This window comes from Mchenga conophoros, linkage group LG19 (assembly GCF_057382185.1).
Source record: "Mchenga conophoros isolate Kocher_MC1m ecotype Shallow Benthic linkage group LG19, M_conophoros_male_GT1.1, whole genome shotgun sequence".
NCBI classification, from domain to species: Eukaryota; Metazoa; Chordata; class Actinopteri; order Cichliformes; family Cichlidae; genus Mchenga; species Mchenga conophoros.
The window spans coordinates 6,051,242-6,073,107 of NC_140544.1; the positions used below are offsets into that span (position 1 = coordinate 6,051,242).

Here is a 21,866-nt window from a genome sequence, read left to right on the forward strand (position 1 = left end):
GCTTTGCCTCTCGGAAGACAGTGGCATCGTGTGCACTACTGTACAAACACAACAAGCAACAACCCTCAAGCAACAACAAGCACAGGCTCAGAATAAAATGAGAGTAGGGCGCATGCTGACCCCAGTCAAGCAGCCAGGATTGATTTTTCAACAGGAAACAAAAGCAGAGATGAGCAGTCAGGTTTGTACCTGTGTCTACAGGAGACTCTGGCTAGAACTGTTTATTTTAGCTGGCTGTCCAACTTTATATGGAACTGTAATTTAAGGTTTTCTAATGTTTACTGGTAATTATGTGAAAAAATATTAAAAAATTTCTATAAGTAGTAAGTGATATTGTGCAGTTTTTTAAAGTAACAGATAATGTAGGACACTTTTAAAGAACAATGCTGCAAAAACCTAACTGATGCCTCCAGCTTTATGTAGAGTTCAGGAGTGGATGCATGCATGGATGGAGATGCTAATGCCATACAGGACAATTCCTGTATGGCATTAGCGTCTCCATCCATGCCAATAAATGACTACAATAACTGTCATTTATATAGGATATGCCTATAACCTGTTTGTAGGGTGACTTTCTAACATATGTTCAGAGACTTCACATGACACATTCTGGGCTTTGTCCTGATAATTCTTCCCTTACAAGGGAATAAGGGAATGAATAGTTCATTTAAACAAACTATAAATATTTTTGTAACAATTACAAGACTAACAGTGGAACCCAGGAAAAAAGTGCAAATTCATTTTCTCAAAAACCAATTCACTCGATTACAGCGAGACGAGTTTTCAGTGTACCATCTGTCTCTGGAAAAAAGCAAAAATCTTCCACTGTAGGCGAGAAGCTCATTTCTTCAAAAGGAACCTCGTGTACTGAACATCCTCTTCTTGTGCTGAATCACATCTCCTCCTCCTCCTGTATTTGTTCTAATCTGCTCTTCAAGTGAGTCTGTAAATCCTCCCTGCCTCCTCAACACCTCTTTTTTCTTCCTAATAACTCATCATAATAAAAACAGGTAAATCTAGTTTTACATAATCATTGTTATACCGCTGCAGCTTGTCCTTTTAACCCCTAAATTATCCCATTTGAACAATATAAAGAGCAAGAAACAACCGCCTCATCTCGTGTCTTCGCCTGGCTTTTTCCTTTGCTTCGTCACATCCGCTCAACATGCTTCCTACTCGGCTCTTCTCCTCTTTAAACCATCTTCAAACCCATGGACCTAAAACATGCCACCATCAACATAGTCGCACCAGACCACTGCTGTATGACCCGTGAAGCTGCTGTGATGTTATCATCTGAACATAAGTAGTTTTTTCACACATTAACCGCTCACGGAGTAGCAATATTACACATGGATACTTTTTTGTATCAGGTATTCTTGCTCCTGTTAGCTGTGCTACCAACCTGCAAAGGGAAATATGGGCCTGCTAAAGCTCCGCTGTGCTCACCAGCTTGCCTCTACCTGCATGTGTCTGCTGCGTCTTGCTGAGCTTGCCTCAGCCACAAGGCTTTTTTTTTTTTTTTAAGAGCTTTTCAACTGAAAACAGCTGCTCATTGCTGCCGCACAAAGAAATAATGAGCTGAAACTCACTGTAATGCTCGACAAGCTGCAGATTAAGATAGCTTCCTGCCTCTGAAGCACCAGCGCACTGTTTTCACATTGTCATTTAAGGGACAGATGTCCGCAGATCAATATGCATGCCCATCCACGGTCCAGTTCCCTTTTCAGTTTTAGACTGAAAACGTCTAACATAATTTATGGTATTTTTTTTTTTCTTAAAGCTGCGTCTTCTGCTTTGATATATTCTCCATTATGTGACCGATTGTTTCTCCAAATCTACACCAATAGAAGTGAAGAGTGCTAAGTTAACATTAACGCTAAAAACACGATAAATCCATATGGAAAGTGGACACTTAACTGACTCACTCCTTGCTCCATTTTGTTCTAAGCTTTGCTTTAATGCTTCTTTAAAGAACCTAAATGCATTGTCGTTAAGCAGAAGCATAACACATTACACCATCGTGATGTAAACTGAGAAGGAGGAGGTCAAGCTACATCATCAACAAGCGGTTTGGGGGTATTTCAATTTGTATTTTTCCTGTAAGCTCTTGAAAAGGTCAGCTTCTTCTCTCTGTGCTCTTTTCAAATAAGAGGTCACAGCTCTCCTGTTTGTCTTTGTAAACTGCAAACCGGCAACACTGCTCGTTTCTTTCTACCTGCTTCAACTTTAATCGGTCAAGGTCTCAACTGCTGCTTTGCCTCTGACACCACTTCACTTAAACGTCTAGTCTGTTTATCCATTTATCAACTTCTGCTGCTTCACTGGGCTCATATGTGCTCACGGGACACTTCATTAGGTACACCCTGCAGTGACCACTCCTGCAGCTAAGAACAGGAAACTGAGTCTATACTTAGCACGGGACCAAAACTGGACAATAGGAAAACGTTTCCTGGTCAGACAAGTGTAAACAACATGAAAGCATGGATCCATCCTGCCTTATATCAAATGTTGAGGCTGCTGGTGTCAATGGTGTGTGTGATATTTTTTGGCACACTTACCAACTGAGCATTAGTTAGATGCCTTAATGCACCGTAATTCTCTAAGGTAACTCAATGCTATGAAGAATTGAGTCGTTCTAAAGGGAAAAGACTTCACATGTTTCGTGTTCAGAGATGCTCAAATGCTCAGATCAATGCTGGCTCTTCTATACAAGGTCAAACTAGCAGCTTCTCCTTCACCCTTTCTCTCTTTTTCCTCAAATGTATTCTGCAGTTTCATACAGACGTTCAAAATACAGCACGGCACAAACCCTTATGTTGCATATCTCGCCCTCCCTTCACCCTCCTCTGTCTCACTTTCTATCCCTTGACTAGCTTTCTCCCTCTTGTCTCACCCTCCTCCCCTCCCTCGCTCATCCACTCTGCAGCGACTCTCTGTTAGGCTATCACTCTCTGCCGGGCTTAGCGGCTCGTTTCTAATCAGCTTACTGCCAATGAGACTAAGCTTGAACTGAAAAGGCGATTGAGGGAGGCCGCTAACTGGCAATAGCTGGAGGGGATGGTGTCAATAAAACTTAGCAAGTAAAAGTAATAAAATATTAAACAGAAAATAATAAATTACATTGGGTTTTAAGACAGTGAGGACCAAGTTGTGAGTGAAGATAAAGAGGGACAAAAGAAAAAGTACTTCAGTGTTAAAGTGTCCCTTCACCCTGCGCCGAGGGGGACAAGTCTTCAGTTGCTAAGCTGTGCTGTGGCCCCGTGAGGCCATGAACTACCACAATAGCATCAACTCTTATAGTGTCAACATTTTCGGTTGCTGGCTGGGCTGTTTTTTCTTTATTCTGTGGCTAAGCTGTGGATAAAAACTGGGATGTTTTCCAAATGGCCCAGTTTTAGAGCTCCCCTCAAAATTCCAGCCCTGGCTGTCCCATTAGTTACAGTGCGAGCCGCGCTGGAGAACAAAGGTTTGGCCGTTGAAAGCTGTTTGGATGGAAGAGGCTGTGCAGGGAAAGCTGCTGTCGCCGCTGTGAGTAGAGCCGGATGTCCAGAATCAAAGGGATGCTCTCATTTCTTCGTGCTTCATTGAGAAATGGGTTCGTCTGCGCAGGGTGGGGAGGGGGTGCAAGGGATTAAATATCTTAACATCTCTCTGCATGAGTGTGGAAGCTAAAGACCTCAGCGTAAATGTATGTGGAATGAGCTTAATTTATCATGCAGCCAGCAGTAAACCCTTTCCACAGGCCTGTTAGCCCCTGGGATGTACTTTCATGTGTGGAATAGCACGTCATGGCATCACTAGCCTGATTATGAGGCAAACTACAATGAGTAATAGAGGGCTCATGATCAGTTTACACTTTTATCTCATCGAGCCATAACATTATGTACAACAACTGCACAGATATAAACGTCCCATTTGGCTGGAGTGACATTTTCTTCCTTAAATTTAGAAGCTGAGCTAAAGCAATTAGTGCATAATCAACGAAACAATATACAGCTCATCTTTTAACTTTTAAGCTTCACAAATAAACCGTTCTGCTGTTTTTTCTTCTGATTGAACATAACACATTTGAATCATATTGATATTTATGTGTGTAATTCCTGATCGCTCTATGATTTGGTATTTCTATTAGCCGATTAGCAATAAATATAGTAGTTTTTCTTCATCGCTGGAAAAAGAAAACGACATTAAGCCATGAACAGAATGATTGAAAAGTGGTGAAATCGGCTTATTTCACATGCATCAGATGGAAAGCAACATGGTCCTTATTTTGGAGTTATCTGTGTGCAAACCTGTGAAATTCAAATCCAATATTATTTTTTCTTTAAGCTCAACTTTTGCTCTCCATCAGTTACTGAGTATCTGCCTCCTAGGCTGCAGCTATAGTTTGATTATAATTAGATAGGGGTTGCTAACTACTAGCAGCCTCAACAGTAATTTTATGCAACAATACAAAACCGGGCATCAATATCCGAATCTTAAAAGTATAGCTGGCTGTCTTTGTTCATGTAATCCCTCCCCGGTGTTATGCTAAATGCTGATCAATGTTTATTTATTTTCAAATTTGAATGAACCTCATTTTATAGTGTATTTGGAAAGTTTGCCGCACATTAGTTTTTCACATTTTCTGTTTTAGCTTCAACTTGAACTTTTCTGAGATTTTTGCAACTAAAAGAAAAAACCATAAGTAAGAAATCAGGTCTACAATGCACCGTCAACAGAAGCAGCAGCAACACGTTTTCTTGGGAATGACCTCAAAGCCTGGCACACTTGTCTTCTGACAGCTTCCTCATTCTTCAGAATAAATTAAACTCCACTGGTTAGATGAAGGAACATTAGTACAGTACAGTACTCTTTAAAGGTGCTAGAAAGCCTTCAGGTCCTGAAACCACTCTTTTTTTTTAGTTGTGTGCTTCAGGTTTTCACCTAGAACTGCTCTATATTTTCTTCATCCACCTGTCCCTCTATGCTAACTAGTCTTCATGTCACAGTCAGAAAAACATCTGCACAGCATGATTCTACCACCACCGTGTTTGACTGCAGGGATGGTATTAATGAGGTGATTCTCAGTGCCTAGTTTCCTCTGTACATGTTTTTGGAAATAGTGGGCAGACAGTTCGATTTTTGTCTCCTCAGACCAAAAAAAGTCTCGCATCCCGTGGTCTGAAAGCCTTTTGGATGCCTTTTGGTTAACTCCAAGCAGTCATATGCCTTTTAAACAAGGAAAGCTCTTCACCACTCCATAACGGTGTGACTGGTGGAGTGCTCCAACCACGGCAGTCATATGCCTTTTAAACAAGGAAAGCTCTTCACCACTCCATAACGGTGTGACTGGTGGAGTGCTCCAACCATGGCTGTCCTTTAAAGGTCTCAACTCCAGAAAGAAACACTGGATCTAATTTACAGTGCCCACTGGGTTTATGGTTACTAGTCTGACAACCAGGGAAACCAGATCTAGGAAAACAGTTGCTCCATTTTAGGATTATGCTGGCTGCTGTTAGAGACTTTCAACACTGTGGAGATGTTCTTTTATCCCCAGATCTCACCTTGACACAGTCCTGTCTTATAGCTCTCCTCTTCATGGGCTTTTCACCGAGATATAGCTGTGAGACCTCATGGAGGCAGGTATGTGACTTTCCTAATTACATCGACTGGATTTAATTAGAGAACAGGTGCACTCTAATCAAGAAGCAGAAGTAGCTCAAGGACCACTGATATAATAAAGATGCCCTGAGTTTAATTATTTAAACAGGGTCAACTACTTCGCCCAACGGTATACTCCCCTATTCTGTTTTGAAGTCAACAACATGCTTTTTCTTTGTCACTGAAAAGTAATGTGTGTAGGTCAATGAGGAAAAAGCCAAATCGATTCAAAGATGAGTCTGAAGCACACCAAATGTGGAAAACCTAAAAGGCTGTGAAAGAACAACACTATAAATCTACCAACTGATGCCCTTAAATTTTGGAAAAGCCTCAAATTTTGCGTAAACAACCTTTTAATCTCATCGGCAGTACGTGCCACCCACATGACATGGCTTCTGGAGAGTCCCTGCGTGTACATGTGGTAGTAGTGGGGGATGTTGGGCGGACGGGGGTCTGCAAACCTCCACCAGCACCCAATAGTAATTGGTTACAGTTTGCAGGGGGGAGAGCAGGGAGATCAAATGCTTCCAGGGAGGTGCTGCAAACCACAGACAAATTATACACCCTCCCCTAACGCAGCTGGTCACTTAAGTAGGAAAACATCCTCTTCGATCGGGTGTGCTCTGCAGGAAACTATGGAAACTTTACAAATGGTAAAGTTCAGCCCGCTCTTTTCCTCTTCTCTGCGGGAGAAGATTTAACTGGAGCTGCTCCTCCTTTGTCAGCGTTTCCTGTTTCTGTTCAGTTCTTTAAATGTACTCTAGATTTTCTCACGACACCTGCTCCAGCAAGTCTCAAACCCAAAATTGGAAAGCATTTCCTTCCCCCTTGGCTGTTTCTGTCCCTCGCAGAAGCGGTGGCAGCGGCAACATCTGGCCAGAAACCTGCTGAGATTTCTAGTTTTTCTCAAGCACTGGCTAAGTCTGTGGGTCAGATTTACATTTCTGGAAAACCAACACAGACCAAAATGGTTGTCCTGGCTGCCCTCTGTGTGAGGGGGAAAAAAATGCAGTGAGGAATTTATTTTCCCCCGTCTCTTTCTTTTCTTTTTCCCAAAAAAAGCTTTGGAATCAGACAAGCTCTCTAAAAAGAGAAGAGAGGGAAAAAAACAACTTTGAATGCGGAAAGAACAGATGAAGGAGCAAAGAAGTGTAAAGAGCGACAGAAGAGGGAAAAAAATATCACTGGAGGGCAATTATCTTGGCTATTTCTGGAAGACTGCTTTTCCATCCTCCAGTCGGGATTGAGGGAACAGGGAGGGTCTGTTTGGCAGCTGGCTGAAAGAGGTGGAGGGTGAAGATACAGAAGGAGGGAAGGGGAGGGAAGAGAAAGAAGGAGAAGTGAAAGAGTGCATGGTACATTTAAACCTAAAGACTGTCCAGTACACTGAGTACAGCAGGGGCCTGCTGTCCCTGAAGGGCTGAGTTAGTAGGAACACAAAGCAAGAGAAAACAAGTGGGTGGGAGTGAAGAGGGAGGAGTAAGGGGGGGGGAAATGGGGTGACGCAAAGACAAAGACAAGATAACAGCAGGCAAGAAGCCAAGAGAGAGAGAGAAAGAGAAATCAGGCCCAACACCGCAGAGACAAGAAGTCTGTGGTGGTCATGTGAGCATCTGAATTAGTTTGTAGGCAATCGTTTGAGTAAAATAAAACCGGCACAGGATACTTCAGACTAATGTGAATTTCTGATATCTTGAGTTCACAAAGCTGCTCTGCCAGAAAAAGCTGCTCAAATTTCTGCTTCTCGAGGTCTGAAATATAAACGGTCCTATGGATTAAGTCACTCCAGCAGAGGCGAGCCAAAAGTGTTGCGGTCAAACCTTTCCAATGATTATGATTTTATGGGAAGAAGAAAAACAAAGACTGTCTTGAGCTGCATCTTTTCTGTATGTTAGGTGTAAATGCGCCGAGGTGGACCCCCAACACATTACAATATAAACCCATCAGCCATAACATTGTGAGCACTGACAGGTAAAGCAAATAACACTGATTATCTCTTCAACATGGCATCTGTTAGTGTGTCGGGGAGCATGTGAACATTTTATCCTCAAAGTTGATGTGTTGGAAGCAGGAAAATGGGCAAGAGTACGGTGTGATGGCTAGACGAGTGGATCACACCCAAACTGCATCTCTTGTGGGTTGTTCCCGTTCTGCAGTGGTCAGCATGATCAAAAGTGGTCCAAGGAAGGCACAGTGATGAACCAGACAGAAAGTTGTCATTGCAGTTTGATGCTACATAACCACAGACCAGCCAGGGTGTCTTTGATGACCCCTGTCCACAGCTGAAAGCGCCAGAAGATGGCCTAGTGTAATGAATCATGTTTTTTTATTTAGATCATGTTGATGACCAGGTGTGTCAATCACCCGGGGAACACCTGGGACCAGGATGCACTATAGGAAGGCAAGCCGGCATGCTTTGGGCAATGTTCTGCTGAAAAACCTTGGGTCCTGTCATCCATGTGAATCTTACTTTCACACATCCCACCTGTTTAAGCATTGCTCCTTTGATGGAAACAGTATTCCCTGATGGCCGTGGTCTCTTTCTGCAAGATAATGCGTCCTGCCCCAAAGCAAAATGGTTCAGGAATGGTTTATGGAGCACAACAACGAGTTTGAGGAGTTTATTTGCTGTCCAAAATTCCCCAGATCTCAATCCAATCATGCATCTGTGGGATGTGCTGAACAAACGGTCCAATCTCAACTTACAGGACTTAAAGGATCTGTTGTTAACATCTTGGCATCAGATACCACAGCACACCTTCAGGGGACCAGTGGACTCCAATATGTCAGAACGGGACCCACCCAAAATGAGGCAGGTGGTCATAAAGTTATGCCTGATCGGTGTATGTGTCCTTTGAAATGCCGAACCAGAATTCTTCAGGCCTCTAAAGTTTAGAATAAGTAGTTTACAGGAAAACACAGTCTGTCAGACTGAGCACCAACAGATAATAATACAAGCATGACAGAAAAACCCCATCAGTTCATTTGACCACAAAAAATAAACTAAATAAATCGAGAAAGATGTCAACAGAGCCTCAAACCTACAACTTTGTTTACTCAAAGTGGCCTCATTAGACTCTGTCATTGCCCCACTTCCACGTCTTGTTTTCATGTCGAACCATCCAGCGTGTCTGAGTGCAGTGAGGCAAATTTACACATTTTGTAAAGTGCAAACACTTCTGATCAAGAGCGAAGATGAAAGGATAAAAACAAACAAAAAAAAAAAAAAGAGCTGAAAGAAAGACAAAGAACTCGTTAGCGAGTTGTGAGAGCCCAAAGCTAGAGAAGACCTGATGGTGTAGAGTGATTCGACAGGCCTGTAGCTGCTGCTGAGGGCTTTTAACTGCTAGCAATTCAAAAAGTAGGTGAGAGAACAGAGTGCAGGAGGAAGAAGGAGAAGCAGGTCGAGAGAGGAGAGAAAATGGATAAAAAGGGGGATGAAGTAGACAAAGTTGGAGAGGCAGAATAAAATGGGGAAGAAAGTAAGAGGAAATGGATGGGAAAGAACCAGAGAGCAATAAGGAGATGCTGAATGGAGCAGGTGAAGGAGGAGGGAAACGAGAAGGAAGGTAGAATGGAAAAAGAGGGAGGAAAGAAAGTGAGAGGTAGCTAGTAAAAGCCTTTTCTTAGAGTAGATGTGATGATGGCAACATGGTGAAGAAAATGGGTCCTTTTTGGGAGACAGAATCAGTGAAACTTTAAGCTAGAGACAGAGCTGAAGAGTCCTGAAGCTTACAGAGATAAAATACTTCTATCAGCGTACACAAATTTTATTCCGTCTCAGCAACAATTAAGACTGATTAACGTCCTGATTGTGGCATGTTGTGTACATAAGACATGAGCATATTTAACCAATCGTCATTATTCAGCACTCCAAACTCTAACTTGAGCACTGCAAACTCTGCAGAAACCCGATGACCTGGATTAACCTCACAAATAATTAGCATCCCTGAGCCTGGTCCCAGGGAGAGAGCACTTCCTGTTAAAAGGGTGTTCTTCCTTCACACTGTCACCATGAGCTTGCAGAGAGGGTCTTTACAGAGTATAATTGCCTTGAGAGACCTGCTGTATGAAGTGGTGCTAAATAAATAAATCACATTGGATTAAACTGGCTGAAGTGCCACTAGTCATCGCAGTTCCCAGTGAGGCAGCAGAGCTCTTCAAACCCTCATGATGATCTGTTTTGTCTAATTGTTAATTTTCAAAAGAGCTTAATCACATTAAAATGCTGTTTACACATGCATGGATGGATGCCCAAACAGCATTTTAATTATAATTCCTAATAGTAAGCAAAGAATGCACAAGAATCTTTAGTGAACCTGTCACCAATGACAGAGAAAGTGTCATGTGCTCCAGGGCAGGATGCCAGCGCTCATTTGCACCACATTTTGTCTGATTTGAGGACCTAGAGATGACTCTTTAATCTTTATTTTGGTCTTTGGATTCAATAAAACAGAACATAACACACAGAATATAAAATAGAGGCACGTCAAAATGAAACAAAATATAGCAAAAGAAAGAATTTATGAACAAACTACAAATAACATGTTAAATATTAGCTCAGTATCAGTATCTATGATGCAGTTCATGCATTTCGGTGGATATCAGAGCAGCTAGACAGACCTGCAAAAAGCCACAAATGATGAAAATAACATAAAGACAGAAGGAAATGAGGAAAACTCCAGGACGACACAGAGCAAGGACCTAAATCTGAGAGCAGCCCCTTCAGCGGAGCTCTGAGAGCAGCCAGGAACATGTAGGAGGAACCAGGAGAGGGAGGGGAGGCCACGGTAGCACAATGCCTCAGTGTAGCCCCTCAGCGCGGCCTCCAAACAGGGCACAATGACTGCACTGTCAGCAGGCCGTCTCCTGCACTTTCATAGGTCTCCCTGACACCAGGCCCCTCTCCTTTTTCAATAACCAGCACAACAACCTTTTCACGGGCCGAGGCAACGGTTTGCTCCTCGACCGCCGAGCTGAAAGAGACCATTCTGCGCTCAACGGCCGCTGGCTGAGATTGTTTTTTTGTCTCTGCCATTTTTTTCATTCCACGACTAACATGCTATGAGAGAATGGGAGATTATCACCATTTTGCTGCTCGCCAGCCCTCGGGGCATTTTCTCGGTGCTAATGGCTTATGGATAGAGCTACAGAAAGCCGGAAAACCGCGGGGGTTGAAAACATTATTGTGCATTCAAGGCAACAAAGTGCAGAGTTCAGCAATTTCTGCATAAATGGACGGAGCCAGCATCCATTCAGGAAAATAAAAGAAAGAAGCAAGTGTGGGATGAATGATTCAAACCAGCGATTCCGCATCAATGATTCATTGATAGCACGGGAATGTGTTTTTAAAAATTCAAACAGGTCGAACACTTTAGAAAGAAGGCATCCATTCTTAAACACACAAAGACGGGGCTTGTGCCGGTGATGCCCTCCTTCAAGGAGATCAAAGCCAAAACATGAAACTGGAGATGGGCTTTCATTCATGGAGCATGTCGGCTTTCCAAGGAAGAGATTTGCCATTCTGGCTGCAGCCATTAGCCAACTGGAGCAGCTCAGATCCAGCACTGTTGCAGCCTACTGTTGTTACTGGTTTGGTGTAACCATAGCTGCTGCTTGCAAACTTCAGTCATTGATAAATACTAGGCGTGGGGGTCAAATATGATCAGCAGCAGTGCTGTGCAGTGGATCAAAAACCATGGCTGCTCAATCTGAAATGGAAATATTACATTTCATACATTTTATTTAAAAGCAGGGTTTGTTTGTTTTTTTTATAGCTGTGTCAATGTTTTCACCAGCGCTCATTCAGTTGGGCATAGGTCAGTTTGTTTGAAGTCTGAGGTTCTGCCCGGCACAGAAACTAAAACAGTGCTGTGAACACATTAGCGGCAAACTGTGGAAGCTTGTTTCCTCCAATGGAAAAACAAATTGTGATCCATAACTCGAAATCTGGAATTATGCAACTTAAATTTCGAGAAAACAACTTGAAATGTCAAATTAATAAGTCACAATCTCGAGAAAATGCGGAAGGCACCAGCTGCCCAACAGCTCATCGTGAACAGATTGAGTCCAGACCTCTTATGTTGTTATCGTTGGCTCGAAGGCATTCAAAGCTGAAAAACCTGTGATTTTGCCATTTTGGTATTGAATTAGTTCAGGTCAAAACTAACAGACTAAAGTGACAAAAAGTAGCATCGTATAGTCACAAAACTCTGTTCCCTGACAGGTAAAAATCAGTGTTTCTACAGTGACCCTGAGAGGTCAAACCCACTGAAACTTAAGGAAGTGACAGCGAATAGAAAAATGCTGCTAAAGCTCACAGAACACAACCAAAGTCAAATAAAACAACACGTTTGCTATTCGCCGTTTACTGTTAGCTTGTTATTTTCTCCACAAAACACTTCTGTTGTGTTTTAGGGTTTTTTTTTGTGTGTGTTTTTTCTATTTCCATAGTGTTTTATTCAGCTTCCACTGTGTTTTGTGTGGTTTTGCAGCATTTCTCTATATACTGATGTTTTGCAAGTTGCACTGCGTTTGACCTCTCAGGGCCACCACAGTTTTCAGCAGTCATTCTTTGAAAAGAGCGATTGCTTGCCTTGGTGTATCATGTCCACAAAGCAACAAGCTTTGCTTTTCTTCTCACACATGCTATTACTACCAACTTAAAGTGTTCCTTCAACCTTGAGTGATTGTGGGGTATATGCCGTCTCACACTCCACTCTGGAGGAGAACTTTCAAAGTGATCTTCAGGTGCAAGCAAGTTGTTTGTTGAGGCACAACAACAAACTACACTGATACAAATTATAGGACTTTTTTTCTTCTGAGGTGTTATTAATATGCTCTTAAACATGAAAACATGATCCGGCCTTTATAAGCACCTTTTAGTTTGACTGAAACTGTTTACCTGACCCGGCATGACTCCAGGATATATGATGCACAGGAATGAATAGAAAAAAAAAGATCATTTCATTGTTCATTGTAACTGAAGACCCAATTCAAAAAACCTGTTTTCATTTCATCGTTCAGAGTTACTCTGTCCTTGAGCATTGTCTTTAGGATGAATGAGATACAGTGAAGTGTCCGTGTGCGTGAAGAGGCTGAAGTGTCCTCGAGCAAGACACTGAATCACTGGCAGCTTCACCATCCTGACCTCTGACCTCCCCGTGGAGGGTTGTGAGCACAAAAGCAATTTCCCCACAATGATCACTAATGCATCACATTACCATCCTATAAATGGGAAAAGCTATAATGTGTCATAATTTGTGTCATCCATCATGTTGTCAGTGAGGGAGTGGTTGCTGTTTCTGCCAGAGAGAGTGGCTGTCTATTGATTTAATCAACAACTGGAGGCTTATGTTGAGTTTTTCCTTTTTCTACTTTGTATTAAACTGTAACCTCACATTGTTATTTTCTGTCACTTTCTTTTTTTTTATTTTTATTAACCAATTGTGCTTTTTTTCCCTCCATCTATGGCTCAGGTAGTAGAGCGGGACATCTACTAATCAGAAGGTCATCGATCCTCGACTTCCCCGGTCCACATGCCGAATTATCCTCAGGTATGATACTGAAACTCAAGTTGCCCCCAATGCATTCATTGGAGAGTGTGTGTATTAGAAAGTGCTTAGGCATAGATAAATGTGTTTGTTTACCTGAAGCCTAACCTTGGCCAAAGTTCCACATAATTAGATCAGTGCATGTATGAGTAATCTTAACCTTCAGAGCGATCCGTTTGAGACAGTCGTCTCGACTCGGTCATTTGTAATGATGACAGCACGAGCACATATCTCTAATGTGGTCATGTCAGACAAGCAGCACTGACTGCGAGCACCGAATTCATCCGACTGATTTCAAAACCTTCTGTTTGCGTGTGCAGCCAATTAGAGGAAAGCTGTTTAGAAGGGAGGAGGAGCCAAAAAAGCACGAGCATCATTTTGAAGTGCACATCGTTCAAAGCTACACAAGTTTAATAAGAATCAGAGATGAGCATATTAGGTTCATCTTCATGTTTTTATATTTTATTTCAGTTTCATTTTTTAGTCTCTTTACATCAGATTTCAGTGTAGTTTATTCCTTATTTGCATTTTTTAATTTGTATTTTATGCTTCAGTTTTTGTCCATTATTGATGTATTCATTTATTTATTTATGCGTGTTCTGGGTTAATCCTCCGATTGTTAATAGTCAAACACGCTGCACAGAAACACATGATCGCAAAATAAAGAATAAAGTATTAAAGACAGAAGAAACCCAGGGAAATACTCCCATCTCCATATCTGCCTCCAGATTATGCTGCTGCTGCTGTTGTTGTTGTTTCCATGACCCGCTTTCCACTCGCAGGCTTTGGCCTCAAATCTTAAGAGACTGTAATGTTTTTCTTCCCCTGTTTTCATGTGTGTTTACATCCCCTGTCACTCTGTAGAGAGCAAAGTGACAAACCCATTTTGTTAAGCAGTCTTTTATAAATATATTTTATTTGACTTAAAAAAGAAACGGGCTCTGAAAGGCTCCCGACTGCAATAACCGGCATACTTATCTGAACTCCTCTGTGGGTCTGAGACCAAATGCAGCGCATTATCGCAGAGCCCAGAACAGGCTTTACCAACGCCTAGCAAACTGCAACCAGATGACTTGAGCTCACCTAACCACAGAACCTGGGAGGGGGTGACCTGTGGGGGGGTTACATCCCCTTAATCACCAAACAGCTGCCTCTATAGGAGAGCTATAAAGCTTCAAGATGGCACCTAAAACCAACATTAACTGAAAGAGTTTTAAAAACAGAGCCATAGGAAACCAATTTCCCCCACTACCAAACAAAGTGGGGGGAAAAAGCCCCTCAGCTTTTCTCCCTGTTGCAGAAAACCCATTAAATTCGTCTGAAAGGATCAGTGTGGATCAGTCCCGTGAATGCATGTCACGAAAGGAGTGGGGGGTGGTGAGCAACCGCTAAGGGACAAATCCTGGCAGACAAGGTGCATCGCTGAAGGAAAAAAAAAAAAAAGAAAGAAATACGGTAAATCCCACAGGAGTCGAGGGGAAAAGAAAAAAAAAAGGATAACAGAAGACTGAACATCTGTCCTCCTGTCGCAGGTGATTATTTTGGGGCGAGCGGAGTCGGGATGAGGCAGTTTCTCCTCCTTGTTCCAGGAAAACAAAAAGCCGAGTCTGACCTCGGTGGCAGACGAGGAGCGGCTGGTGCCGATCAGACCTGAGCAAACACTCTCCCATCCATCTCGCCTTGATTCAATTGAGCATCTGTTGTTTGCATTCCAGATTATTTAATGGTGCGAGGGAGTGAAAGAGGAGGCTGAGCAGATCCAAACAAAAGTAAATATGGATCCATGTTCTTTAGCCGTTATGACAGGTGAGAGCGTTAACGCAAGCAGGTAAAATTACAATTAATTCACTATCCACACAATGTTTTTGGAAAAGAGCCTCCCACAGATGACATAGTGGCTGGCACAACAGCTGTTCTCATCAAGAGATCTTTTTTTAGCTGCTTAATATGCTTACAAGATAATAGACACACACACTCAAAAAAAGTAGGAATCTTATGTAAATCATTGAGAGTTCTGGGAAACGTACGACGAGCATGAAACGTGTCACTGATATGTATCAATATCATTTTTTTAAAAGACCATAATGTAGAAAAAGATGCCGGTGTAATGGTGCAGTTGTGTATTGCGTCCACGACAATGGTTCCAGCTCCAGTGTTTACACATGCACACTGCAGCACATGTAGCAGAGAAGCATCACAGCTGAGCCGGCTTTCAGAGGGACCTCTGTGGTTGGCAAACGCAGTCGTCAGAGCCTGTAAATGGCTGTTTACTGCCAGGAATCAGTGTGGTCTGTGGGCACCACATGAATCTTTTTTTTTTTCAGGCAGAATCGAGTCATAGCTGGAGCATAACTGAGCGACCAAATCAGTAACCCAATCGTTTTAATCTTCACTGTGATTCTAGCATATTGGGGAAACATGAAAATGCTTTGTTACTCTGATTCTACGTGAATAAATACTCAACCATTCTACAAATGTTTGGTAAATCTGTGGGATGGATTTGTGTCATATAAAAAGGAGTCTTGTAACAGGTCGACAGAGGTCGGATCTAAACTTTCTGGAGTCAGCCTGGGAAAAGGTGAAGCAAGAGAAGACACTGACAAGCTGTAAATCTACAGAAGCAGACCTGTAGTGAGTTTTTCAAAGGCTGCCAAATCCCTTGAGAAAGAAACAGTACTGCTTAAAAGGCAAAGAGCGGGCACTATATATTAATTTGATTTAAGTTCCCTCTATGTGCACTCTGCTTTAAAAGCCAGAATCTCAGAGGTCCATTAGGAAGTGGGCAGTTTGCTGATAGGCTTCAGGAATCTTTGTTTTAATGTTTTTTGCTCACTATTAGAAACCAGGTTTTCCACCAACCTTTTTCCCAGAGTACTGAGAGGCGTGCTGAGGCTGAGCTGAGTTTGGGCGGGTCTTCGGTTGCGTCCGGCCAGCTTGGCGGCTGGCCTTTCCTTCTTTGGGGACTCAGCGTTGCGAGCTGGGCTGGCGCAGGGCTTGACGTTGAGGTCCTTAAGGACGTCGTAGTTGATCTTGGAGGAGATCCTCTTCTGCTCCAGCATCTTCTCAATGGCCTCGTCAGCCGTGTTAGCTCGGATCGGGGCGTGTTTCCTATTGGGGCCCCTTGGCTGTCGGGATTTCAAACAAAACTAAAGCTTAACATCGCCTCTCATAAAACAAGGACACTTTATAATCTGCAAAACATCTGGAAAACACATTACAGCAAAACAAAGTATTTGCTTCCAGATTAACCAGGTATGTGTGGGCTGTAATTTGGCTTAGCTACATGCTTATATGAGCAAAGTAAGACACTTATCTTATGCAGATTTAGGTTTAGCAGGAATTACTGTAATGTATTAGTATGCAAACATTGACCTGTACACACCGGACAAATAATATTTGTGTGAATATTTCGCGCATTAAAAATAACGGTCTTCAGGGCTGATAAATAATATAAAGGATGTACAAAATGTCGTCATGGTTACCAGTCAAATTGTTGTTTGATTTCCAATTAGTGCACAGGAGTGAACCAACATCGTCACCCCTAGACCTGTACTGCTGGGGTGAAAAATTCAAAGCTACAGGTTGTTGCTTAAAGGGCTCATTAGTCGTTACTCCCTCAGCAGAAACGACTTTTCCTGGAGGCCCAAATTAAAGTTTTGTCCTGGCTAGGACCGCATACATTCAAAACAAGTCCTGATCAATCAGTTCTTTGAACCAGACAAAGCTCAAATGTTATCTGAAAACAGTTTGTCTTTATATTAAAGCATTTGGGTCCCATGGAGGATTTGCCCTCTAAAGGTAAGACTAAAGAACAGCTTTTCAGGCAAATATAAAACCCAACGTGTTTCTGTACAAATGCAGTTTATCTCAATTATTGAGGTTATCACCCAGCTTCAGTTACTCTGCATTAACCTTGACCCCCTCTCTAAATTATGACATAGATCAGCAGAGATTTCCTTAAAACTTTTAAAAACACACTTTTAAACAAGTTTCTTTACACACTTGATGTGATCAGTTGAAAGCCCCTCTTCCCTATTCAGCAGCTAATCAACACAGAATATTAACGGTTACCAAATGAGAAACAAAGGATGCTCAAATCCTTTGTGCATCAACACGATGTTCTTCCTGTTGTTTATTCAGCCACTTATTTGTCAGTGATGTGACAGTTTGCTGCTGGTTGGATAAGAGCTGTCGGGAGGCTGCGTGTCTCATTAGATCTGTTCCACTGCAGTTAATCCAGCTAGTTAAAACCAGTGAACAGATGTTGGGTCTAACAAAGGGCCTGTGCTGAGCCAAAACCAGTAATGGCAAATGAGAAGAAACCAGTTCCACAGGACTTACTGCCCGTCTGTCTGTGTTTAGTCTCAGTCTGGCTCACAGTACCGCTCACTGTCCATCTCACTTTGCAGTTTTTACTTCAGTCATTTATCGCTAAAGACTGACAGGTTTAAGCTCTTCACTGCTCAGAATGTGATGCTTTTGACTGGTTTAAGCACTGAAAAATTGGCTTTTGGAGTATTGGTCAGACTCTAGTGATACTTAATTACATTACCTCGGGCAGTAATATATCCCCCTTTTCTCAACTTTTGCATCTTAATGTATTTTTATTCACTGTTCCTCTTACAAGTAAAACCTACAGAAAATAATTCACAGACAAACTGCAGCTCCAGCGATATTCTTTTGAATAAATTACTGCCTGAATGATTATCTGCCTGCACAGAATCATTAAACCTGATGGGCAGGTTTAACGACTGCATGCAGATTACACACAGTACTGAGGTACTGACATATATATACACACACACATACATATATATACACACACACACACACACACACACACACACATATATTATATATATATATATATATATATATATATATATATATATATATATATATATATATATATATATATATATATATATATATAGCTGAATCTGCAAACTTACTACACATGGGGTAAGTTTGCAGGGGTCCATCCAACTGTTTACATCTTTATCTGATCATTTCAGCGTGGCATGCAGTTGGGCATTTAGGCCTGAGAGTTTGAGGCACTTATTACAAGCCTGCAGGAGTTCTCCTGAGGTATGTGGGACACGCATTACTAAAACTTTATAGGAGACCACTTTCCTTATTTCCAGCCACACAACTTTACTACTTTTATTCCTCAACTTTACTAGAGTTTGTTTGCATGATTCACAGTTCAAAATAATCTGTATATTAATCTATAATACTCTATATAATAATCTATATAATAATAATAATCTGTATTTACCTTATTCTGAAAGGATAAAAGCTTCCTTCCCCCTCGATTTAAATCCCATTTTGTTCTGATTGGCTGTCCCTTGTAAACAAGCTTTATGAGGGGCAGCCAATCAGTGGGTGGGGCTTCTCAGAGCCAGAGAGTGCATATTTTGGCTAACCGTGTTCAGTGACACCACACAGATCAACAAGCCCCCTTTTTGCCTTCAGAACAACTCAACAAACCCCTGCACCACCAGCAGCATGAACTGTTAATAGAAGGCAGGATGGATCTGTACTTTCATGTTGTTTAACTCTGACCAGGAAACATTTTCCTGCTGCTCATTTTTGGTTCTGTGCCAGCTGTGGACTCAGTTTCCTGTTCTCAGCTGACAGGTGTGGCACACTGCGTGCTCTTCTGCCATTGCTGCCCATCTGCTCTTCTGCATACCTTTGTTTCTGTCAGCTCAATGCAGTCTGGCCAGTCTCCTCTGACCTCTGGCATCAGCAAGAAAACTGCTGCTCACAGGATAGTTTCTCTTTTTCAACCATTGCCTGTGACCTCTGCCTGAAATACTCTGAGCAGTCTGTGTGGCATCAACAATTATGCTGCTTTTAATCGCTTTTGCTCCTAATCCGATTGTTCAGTCTGACGTCACTAGCCGTGTCTGGGTCTAAACTCCGCTGCAGGTCCATATATCAAACGATCACGATGGCATTACTGAGAGTTGAAAAACTGTCTAAAGTCTTTCATCTTTAATAAAATGATCAGCGTTCTGCTCTACCAGGTGTAACAACTGAGTTTAACATCCAGACATCCATGAAAACGGAATTTATGACATTTAACGGAGTTAGAAGTTAGCAGGGAGTTAGCTCGCTAGCTTCTATCTAAATACAATATAGCATGTCCTGACTGCGGGGTTTTGGAAACAAATTAAAACGTACAGCTCTGTTATCACTTCCAACATAAATGAAGACAGAAAACTAAACAGCAGTGACGTTTGTAGGGTTACTGAAGTTTGGCTAGCTGGTATATAATGATGTGCTAGGTGACCGCTAGCGACACAGCTATGTTAGCATAATATAAACAAGCTAACTTTTTTTTCCACTCAATAAAAGTTAACGTGAGTGTTCTCGGTGGTCGGAAACAAATGTAATCGCATGGCAGGATGCTGTAAAAGGACCAAACTTCAGCCAGGAGAACAACTGAGATAATCCATCCACAATACGAGGTTAGTCATTCATATACTGCTGCATGGGCTGGGCTGTAGTTACATCCTAAGGTTTTAAAAACTGAGCTTAAATAAATGATTAGCGGGAATAAAAGCCGAGGGAGGTCAACAGTGATCGCTGACTGTTTTAGGAGCTTTTTGAGATCAAATAGAAGAAAATACATAACATTAAACATGTTAACAACACAAAAGCCATATTAAACGCAGACTACTTTAGGCCCGGAAGTAGGATTCGTCGCGTCAACACTGAACAACCGGATCGTGATCCTGAAGTTTGAACTCCAGCAGGTCCTCTTCACCTTCCCTACATGCCAAACTGCACTGAGTTGCTTCCATATGATTGGCTTATTAGATATTTGTACTGTCAGCTGAACAGGTATACCTAATAAAGTGACCTGTGAATATGTGTGACAGGGAATATGGGTGCTTTAATGATGTTCGTTAAACAGATCCTTCTGCAAAACGAGTCAGGCAAACTAATATCTGTGGTACTTTTCAGGTGTTTTTTTTCTTCTTTCGGGTCTGAAACATTTTGTCAAAAGAACAATCTGAGACATTTCAGGCACAATGAGTCTAGCGCACAGACCGATAGCCGAAGCAGAAGAATGAGCGGCTTTTTGACAGGATTGTGTAGGGTGCAGATTTCAAGTAGATAAGCGGTCAAAGTTGAGGCAGCCGCTGGTTGGACAGCTGGGAGATATGAACAGATCATGCGGCATCAGATGTGACCGGTGCTTTTACGGCTGACAAATTGTGTTACGGCCCATTTGGCCATTTTCTGTCTGACTGATCAACTCTCACCCTGCCTGACCACAAAAAAAAAAAACAAATAAATAATGCTGCCTGACCATTTACCGCCTCAGACAAACTTTCTGTCATCCTGGCGAGCTCAAACAAAAATGCCCGCCCTTATCTCACAGTTTTTCAGACCGTCTGCTGTTACCTTTCTCTCTTTGTAGATCCCGAGCGCCTTCTCCTTCGCTATCTTGGCTTCCTTCTCTGAAAGAAAATAAAAGAAACAGTCTGAGCATACAAACTTATAGATAGTGCACATAAATATGACACAACCTGAACGCTCAGGTTCATTTGGAGGTTTAGCTCTGTTTGGCTGATAGAGGACTAAAAGTAGGAGGTAGATTCTGGGACAAACCAACCAATGAGCATTAACTTCACCACTGAAACACTAAGATCGTGTTGCATACTCAAAGGTACCTTTCTGCTCTTTGAGGTAGGTGGAGTTTTCTGCCATCCAGAGTGCCGTCTTGATTTTGACTTCTTTGTCACTCAGCAGATACTGCAGAGGAGCACAGGGAGAGGCAGGAGTTCACTTTACAGGGAGTTTCCCAGTTTTTTAAGGTAAAACAGCCTGCTGCTAACCTCTGCGCTTAATCATCAGTTAACCAACCTGGTTTTTACATATTTTATCAGAAAGAAGAAAGCAACACAGTTTGAGTCAAACTTCTCTTTAACGATGTGCTTCCATGTTCCCACATCCCAGCAAATAACCCTGTGAATCCAATGTTATCGTACACAACACATTAGAGCTTGCACTCTATTGACTGAGATAAACACATTACACAGCGAGGCTCACGCTTTTATTTATGTTTTTATTCATTTTGAGGCCTATTTTGTCTTCATTTCCTATTTTCTATATAAAGAGGAAAGTTGCTGTTTGCAGGTCATTGACGTGTAGTCGAGTTTCCTACATGTGATTGAAATGTGCACGGCTGTTATAGACGTGATAAGCTTTGTAAAAATATAAATTGCAATAAGTTGCTTTTCTGGCCTCCAATCCAGCTTGTCTATTTTGCATTTAAGCAGCCAGTCAAAAACAAGCAGAGGCGGGACTTAGAAAGACAACAGCACTAACAAACAGGTTACTTCAACATTAGAGTCAGTTGTTTTTGCAACAAAAGAAGCCGTAGACGAGCACGCACAATTTGCTTATGATTATTATTGATGAGTGAAGAGATAATCTGTCCAATGCAAAGATTTGTCTTGTATTTCTTGTCCCTGTAGCTGCCTTACAGTTTTAAGATTTTGTTTTTTAAAATTCTGAAAATGAACCATGTCCAAGTTTTTAGCTATTTTTTACCAAGCTAACATGCTACATGCTAACAGTTCTGCAATAGCAGAAAACATTTGATGAGATTTTAACTCTTCTACAGGAAAAGCTAACAGAATTTTCTACATT

The 21,866-nt window shown here is 41.9% G+C and overlaps 1 protein-coding gene across 2 annotated transcripts in view; it reads right to left on the bottom strand.

Annotated features, from left to right (window-relative positions):
* Positions 1–21,866, bottom strand: part of brf1a (BRF1 general transcription factor IIIB subunit a) — a 125,476-nt gene that overhangs the window by 32,427 nt on the left and 71,183 nt on the right. For both annotated transcript variants that reach the window (XM_085256274.1, XM_085256273.1), the window contains 3 exons: positions 20,885–20,966; positions 20,616–20,671; positions 16,056–16,321 (listed from right to left, as the gene is read on the bottom strand). In XM_085256274.1, the coding sequence (XP_085112400.1) occupies positions 16,056–16,321; positions 20,616–20,671; positions 20,885–20,966 (404 nt within the window). The remainder of the gene's footprint in view (positions 1–16,055; positions 16,322–20,615; positions 20,672–20,884; positions 20,967–21,866) is intronic.